At 46.3% G+C, this 7,757-nt stretch overlaps 1 protein-coding gene across 1 annotated transcript; it reads right to left on the reverse strand.

Moving 5' to 3' along the window:
• Positions 1-808: 808 nt before the first annotated feature.
• LOC132458208 (uncharacterized) lies at positions 809-7,515 on the reverse strand. The gene is made up of 8 exons (XM_060052760.1): positions 7,299-7,515; positions 6,815-6,911; positions 5,909-6,074; positions 4,837-4,982; positions 3,499-3,675; positions 2,415-2,531; positions 2,023-2,109; positions 809-1,621 (listed from the first exon to the last, which is right to left on the reverse strand). The coding sequence occupies exons 1-8, from the start codon at positions 7,310-7,312 to the stop codon at positions 1,448-1,450; spliced, it is 978 nt and encodes a 325-aa protein (XP_059908743.1). The 5' UTR covers positions 7,313-7,515; the 3' UTR covers positions 809-1,447.
• Positions 7,516-7,757: the final 242 nt, after the last annotated feature.

The following is a 7,757-nucleotide window of genomic DNA, read 5'->3' on the forward strand; positions in this document are numbered from 1 at the left end:
TAACTTAACATACATCCATCACAATGAAAATCTTAGAGATTGCTTAAGAAAAAAACAACCAAAAAAACAACAACCTAAAGTTGTGCTAATTCCATACCAATGTTTCAAAAAAAAATATCAAAAAGTCATGACAAAAAAAAGGTATTTTAATACAATTTAAAATTTTCATCTCGATGCGTCCTGCACAAGAAACACCAGTTGTCAACGCAAGCAGCAGCTACTATTGCACGTAACACTTTGTTTGACTTTCACCTCCCCCTCCTGATGAAGAGGTGTCTCTGGTCAGCTCTAGCTCGGGGGGAAGGGGGGGGGAGACAGTCAGTAAACAGGTTTCCATGGAGACGGTCAGTAAACAGGTTTCCATGGAGACGGTCAATAAACAGGTTATTCATAGTGATGGTCAGTTAACAGGTTACAACGGAGACGGTCGGTTAACAGGTTTCCATGGAGACGGTCAGTAAACAGGTTTCCATGGAGACGGTCAATAAACAGGTTATTCATAGTGATGGTCAGTTAACAGGTTACAACGGAGACGGTCGGTTAACAGGTTTCCATGGAGACGGTCAGTAAACAGGTTTCCATGGAGACGGTCAATAAACAGGTTATTCATAGTGATGGTCAGTTAACAGGTTACAATGGAGACGGTCGGTTAACAGGTTTCCATGGAGACGGTCAGTAAACAGGTTTCCATGGAGACGGTCAATAAACAGGTTATTCATAGTGATGGTCAGTTAACAGGTTACAACGGAGACGGTCGGTTAACGGGTTTCCATGGAGACGGTCAATAAACAGGTTATTCATAGTGATGGTCAGTTAACAGGTTACAATGGAGACGGTCGGTTAACAGGTTTCCATGGAGACGGTCAGTAAACAGGTTTCCATGGAGACGGTCAATAAACAGGTTATTCATAGTGATGGTCAGTTAACAGGTTACAATGGAGACGGTCGGTTAACAGGTTTCCATGGAGACGGTCAGTTAACGGGTTACAATGGACACGGTCAATTAATACCGTACGTTAAAGGAACTGAATTTTAATCCCAATGTCTTTTTAGTAAAATGCTTTAGCCACCTGCTCATGGATGACCTGTATCCCCATTTCTAAAAGTGCTTTGGATGACAGTCGTCAGTAGTAACAGCCGACGCACGAGGCAAACCGAAGAGCACAGAGCGGCTTGTCTGAGTGCGTAGTGGACGGCGCAGGGCAGTGACCGGACATAGTACAGGTTGGTTGGTTCAAACACCGGGGCTATCTAGCGACCATCTCCTTGAACCTCAGAAACTTCAGTAGGCTGAAGTCCAGGGAAGAAAAACGTTAGGCAAAATATTAGCCAGAAAAGTGCACATGTATATCAAATATATATAGATATATAGATACAGGTGTATATATATAGATATGTACTTAATATGAAAATGATGGAAAAAATATGTATATTTGTAACTAATGCTTCAGCCGGCAGCTCTAGGCTCCGCGCCCCTCAGGCCCTGACGGAAGTGCTTGTCCAGACGGCCGAGTGCCCCCAGGAGCACCATCTTGATCCCCACGGAGAGCAGGGCCCCCACCACGCTGGCAGCCTCCAGCGTGTGGGGGCCGCCGCTGTCTGCCAGCCACCTGCTGATGACCTACAGACAGACAGACAGACAGACAGACAGACACACAGACACACAGGAAGACACACACACACACACAGGAAGACACACACACACACACACACAGGAAGACACACACACACACACACACAGGAAGACACACACACACAGGAAGACACACACACACACACAGGAAGACACACACACACACAGGAAGACACACACACACAGGAAGACACACACACACACAGGAAGACACACACACACACACAGGAAGACACACACACACACACAGGAAGACACACACACAGGAAGACACACGCACACAAAAATGAGAACGGCAATAGGTGGAAAACTTAAACAGAATCGATTGCTGAAATTTTTTTATTTTACCAATAATTACTATTGGTAACTATTTTGTGTCGGGCCCTCACCGTGAACATGAGATAGATGAAAAAGGCCACTTCTGGAATGTTCAGGAGGAGGAATACCAAAACCAAGACTCGGGCTTCTTTCAAAAGCTAGGGAGCGGGAAGAAAATAATCATAATTAAATTTCACAGAAAAAGTCTAAAAGATAACAGTTTAGAACCCAACAATTGTACATTAACATTAACTGATGGAGAACTTATAAATGGCCTATAACCATTTACATTTATTTTTGTGATTTCTGGTCAGAATAATCATATTTTTAACAGTATTCGTATATAACATTAACAGCCCAATAAAATTTAAGTTAGTAACCATAAAGACATTTAGGTAAAGATAACAGGAAAACACTGTTGCAGTTTCAACTGTCAGTCAAAGTAAGTGAAAGTACGGCTCACAGCAACCACGCCGACTGCAGTAGTGAGACATGACCAGAAGAGGGCGCAGCCGATCAGAATGCAGTCCCTGAGGTTCGTGGCTTCGCTCCCCGATTTCATCAAGATACACAAGCACAGCTGGAGTCGTGGGAACACATTTTCACGACTAGTAGTTATTCATTAGAATCGATGTGTTATACAACTGCAAGCCTTTTTCAAAATGTGTTGTTCGGTTTAATTGTTGTAAATATAAGCCAACTGTATAGAGTGGCGAAGTCACGCCTCTTCCGGTAGGGCTCATGGGACCTTTGAGATCGAAAAATATGAATGGGTGTCAATGGAGAGAAAATTATTATTTTCTGGTCCCGGTCTTTATATGCCCTGGATTACACATATGTTGTTTGTGGATTTGAAGGATAATTTTTCATGCAAAGAGTTCGACCGTTTATTGTGCAATTGTTCAGATAAAGGCTGTTGAGAAAACACAACGAGAAAGACTACACGGCTCGTATGTGACGTCACGCTCCCTGCGACTGGCGTGGAGAAGACCGACAATCTTCCCATCGGCATAACTGAAACTCTGCACGTGCCCCGACTTATAATGGTTTTCACCTCTTTCGATGCTTTTATCCTCCCCTTGGAAAAAGCGGTGAAGTGGGGCAGAGAGATCGCCATCTCTGTGCCGAGTTCCAAGGGCGGGTGTGGTGACGTATATCATATGCGTCGAGAGCAGCGAAGAGCTGTAGTTCACAAAGCGGCCTCACATAAAACCTAAAATTATCAAACTTCTTCACAAACATTTTTAGTTTTCTTTGCATGAAAAATTATCATTTAAATCCACAAACAACATATGTGTAATCCAGGGCATATAAAGACTGGGACCAGAAAATAATTATTTTCTCTCCATTGACACCCATTCATATTTTTCGATCTCATAGGTCCCATGAGCCCTACCGGAAGGGGCGTGACTTCGCCACTCTATTGGAATACACATATATATGTTAATAAGGTGTTATACATTTCGAAGTTAATCTTAAACAGTCAAAAGTCACTGCAATAATTCTCTCTTTTGTATTCCGTATATGTTGTCACTCCAGGATCTCACCTGAGCTTGCAGGTCAAAGGTCACCATGGAGAAGCACAGGTTTAGCAGGAAGTAGCGCTCTTGGACGCTCTCCAATGCCCCGCCCACGCGAAAGGCCATCCTATCAGCCGTGCCGATGAGGAGGCAGGTGCAGACGACGTGGACCACGCCCACACACAGTATGCACACAAACCTCACCTGGGGACATGTGTCGACGCGTTAAAGGGCCCCTATTATACCTCTCCAAGTGTGAGTGTGATCAGCCATTACAAGCCGTTTGAAAACCGGCTTTTTCCTGTGTTTCAGTGACATCACCAGTGGGAGGCTCCACCTTGATGTATGACATATGGAAGTGGACACGCCCCCCTCGTGATGTCACCAAGGCACAGGGAAGGGCAATCACACTCACACCTGGTGGTGTGACACAGGGACCCAGGGCCGGCGATCGGCATAGGCGAGCTAGGCGACTGCATAGGCGAGCTAGGCGACTGCCTAGGGCGACAAATGCGTTGGGGGCGCCCTCTGGTGGCGCCCTTAATCAGTCAATTAAAATATACAACGCGAACGGAGAAGGGAGGGGGCGCGGGAGCAATCGCCAGGGCGGCCTGAAACCGTCACCGTATCACCCCCCCCCCCCCCCCCCCCCCGCTCGGAAGACCTCAACTTAAAGACCTGTCCGCCTAGGGCGCCGAAACGGCCAGCGCCGGCCCTGCAGGGACCCTTTAAACATCTGCGTTGAACCGCCTACATTGCTTTGTTTTTGTGTAATGTTGTTCAACCTGTTCTGTTAGTGTTCGGAAATCCCGGCAGAACAGGAGATGATTAGATTTGACACTCACTGAAGTGTCTTTAGAAAAAGAAGAACTTCTGCAAATATGCTCTTACTACTAATACTACTCCTACATAAACATACAGGACCCCATCCACCCCCCCCCCCAAAGTGTGTAAGGCATCTTATTCGATTCTGAGGAGAAAGATGGCCATTTCCCTACTAATAGCTTAGTGCTAACCATACTGCTAAGCTCTCAGGGCAGGGAGCACATTGAATGTCACATGATGTAGGAAGTGTGTCATTTGAGTTACTGTTGTTCTCTTGGTTTAGGTGTGTGTGTGTGTGTGTGTGTGTGTGTGTGTGTGTGTGTGTGTGTGTGTGTGTGTGTGTTTCTCTGTGTGTCTGTCTCTGTCTGTGTGTCTGTCTCTGTCTGTGTCTCTGTGTGTGTGTGTGTGTGTGTGTGTGTGTCTGTGTGTGCGTGTGTGTGGCTGTATCTGTGTGTGTCTGTGTGTCTGTGTCAGTGTGTGTGTGTGTGTGTCTCTGTCTGCGTGTGTGTGGCTGTATCTGTGCGTGTCTGTGTGTGTCACCATTAGCTGCTGCTGCTCCTGGTGCGGCAGGAGGCTGTAGTTGAGCACTGAGCGGAGGACAAGAGTGAGCACGCTCAGTAGGAAGGCACACAGCTCCTGTCTGTTCTCCTGCAGCACGCCCCGCACCACGTAGTACACGCAGAACACTGCGTCGACACAAGCAACGCAAACACAGAGGAAACACAACCGTCACCAACGGCACCGCAACACTGGAAGCCCAGAGCACACGACGATGTCGGCACGGACGCCAGAGTGATGTTTCTGATTTGTCTCATCAAAACAAGAATTAACTATTAGGAGTGTTCGGAAAAACGCTACGGTACGTTCGCACACTGCTTCTTTGGGGGGTTTTACTACAAATGCTACAAATATGGACAACAAATACGCCACTTTGGTGCGCTGCGTGTGCGTCAGAGCTTAGGGTGAGGGGGGGGTCGTCCTATGTGGACCTTTGACGCTCCATAGAGACTCACTGGGATGAAGGAATGTGCAGATACAATGGACCTCACTTCTTGTATTCTCGAGCCCCCTCGTGAAAGGACCTCCAGCAGCACACACGTCTGTTTTCGGTTCATGTTTTGACGACTCAAACCAAAGCTACAGCAGCCATGTGGTCAATTGAAACCTTAACACTGTTGTTATTTATACATCCAGGTTCTCAACCCCTGCTTCGTTCACACAATCTTTTTTTGATCGTCTAACTATGAACTAGGGACTACTTTTTCACCAAAAAGGTACCTGCAATTGCATACAATTGAAACTGGGGCAACTACAAGCAAACGTTTTTAAGTGCTGCTCGACCCAGTGAGAGATACAAAGGCCACCCCCCCCCCCCCCCCCCCCCGGGCAGACTGAGTGACGATCAGCTATAGGGATCTGAAAGAAACGAGGTTAGCGTACATGTAATTATGATAAGCGGTGGTGCACACAGTAAGAGTAGGAGGTGCTACATATCACAGGTGCTGGCTGAATTCCCCCGACGAGAGTACAACTCCAACACCAAACGCGTTCAATCCGGACGACAGGCGCTTCGATGCGTTGCTATGAGAAACGTTGTTGCCATGGCACTCACAGATTCCCACCAGCTGGATGAGGGAGACGCCCAAGTCTTGCTCCAGGAGGGCGTCGTACTGTCCGCAGAAGCTGGCCAGAGTGAGGCCCAGCAGCACGCACATGGAGGCCAGCGTGAAGCAGAAGTACAGCTGCACCGCCCGGCTCAGCTCCGCCCAGGGCTTGATCTGGGGACGAAGAGGGAGCCGGGGACGAAGACGAGGATGATAATAATAATAATAATAATACATTTAATTTATATAGCGCTTAATATGGTACTCTAAGACGCTTAGTGTCTTAGAGCAGCGGTCCCCAACCCCCGGTCCGCGGACCGGTACCGGTCCGTGGGTCATTTGGTACCGGTCCGCAGAGAAAGATTATTTATTTATTTTTATTATTATTATTTATTTTTTTTATTCACTTCGCAATACTGTCACTCTTTTACATGCCATAAGTCTATATGCAGTTGTTAGATTGCATACAACATGTTTGCATTTTTGGCAACCTCTGCGCAACATAACCCAACCCCCCCGTCCGTCCGTCCGTGAAACTTTTCGGAGAATCATACCGGTCCTTGATGCTGAAAAGGTTGGGGACCGCTGTCTTAGAGTACCATGATGGGAGGACAAACATGGTTGACTTTGGAAAAAGCAAAAACTGTAAATGTATAATGTACCTAACGTGTAACGATGAGACTTCAATGAATTAAGAGATCTTACATGATTCAAAGGCTTCGTTCCTTTATTTGTCGAGGTGTTTATATGTGTACGTGCAGTTAAATGTAATGTGTCCGACTTCCCCGGCTAAGCAACATGTAGGGGATGTATTCCAATTAAACCTGCACAACTAAAAGACAAACTAAATCTATAGGGGAGGAAATCTTTTATTTGTATTTTGTATTGTCCTTAATGAAGGTGTTTGACCTCACCGGGCCGCATGGTGTCGGGATCAACTCCTGGTGCCTCGGCCTCAGGTTCAGATGTGGAACATCTGCGCCCTCTGCTGGCGAGTTGTCCAACAGCGGTCTGTGAAGTAGGACCGACATACACAGTGGGGCTGTGAACACAACAAACTCGCACGCTCTTTGGTGTAGAGTACACCAGTGGTGTTAAAGTAGTTTGACATCATTTAACAAATGTATACGTTGACCTGAACGTTTAAAGACTAATCGTATACTAGCCTAGGCTACAATTAGCCCTACTATGATACAACTACACGGCACTCGTATTGCCAAACAGTACAGTAGAGATGTCGTCAAATAACCACTTGTAATCAATCGCCTTCGCCTAACAACGACGCAGTAGGTCTGTCGCTCACGAGTCTTCGCGGACCAAAGGGTCACATGTTGCGACCCACTGGTAGGCATGTCAGTTCAGTAGGATAAGTTGCAGAAGGTGCGTGTTTTATTTTACCTTATCTCGTCCATGTTCCCTAAAAGTTATGTAGAGTGCAGGCTTTGTTACTGCATCTTCCCACTACATATTTTAGTTTCGGTTTATATTTGGCGAAGTCTATATTCGCGTAGGTTTCAGTTCCGCATTCATAGTTTCTGTGATTTCCAGGCGTCGTTCCTATGTGTACTAGTGTGTACTGAATTGTCTTCTACAGCCCCGCTCTGTAGTTCAAGTCCGCCACCATTCGAAATGACGTCTCTGCTTGTGCAAGGCACATTGTTTAAAGGATCGTGGTTCATTTGTTAAACACAAAGTAATTGCATTAATCAATGTATTCAACGTGTCCTTCTGGTAGACTGTGATGATAGATCACAGTCTACCATAGATTCATGCTGGTGCCGAAATAATAATGCATGTAATAATGATGCCAAACTACAAAAGATTTCCTGCAGAAAATGCGTCGAGTGCTGTGGTGCA

Source organism: Gadus macrocephalus, chromosome 1, assembly GCF_031168955.1.
Source record: "Gadus macrocephalus chromosome 1, ASM3116895v1".
Classification (NCBI taxonomy): domain Eukaryota; kingdom Metazoa; phylum Chordata; class Actinopteri; order Gadiformes; family Gadidae; genus Gadus; species Gadus macrocephalus.

Excerpts from the sequence above, each read along its gene's own strand:
- LOC132458208 (XM_060052760.1), bottom strand. Across the intron at positions 3,676-4,836 it reads AGGAGCAGCAGCAGCTAATG|GTGAGGTTTGTGTGCATACT; the intron begins GTGACACACACA and ends ACATGTCCCCAG. Across the intron at positions 1,622-2,022 it reads TCATCTATCTCATGTTCACG|GTCATCAGCAGGTGGCTGGC; the intron begins GTGAGGGCCCGA and ends GTCTGTCTGTAG.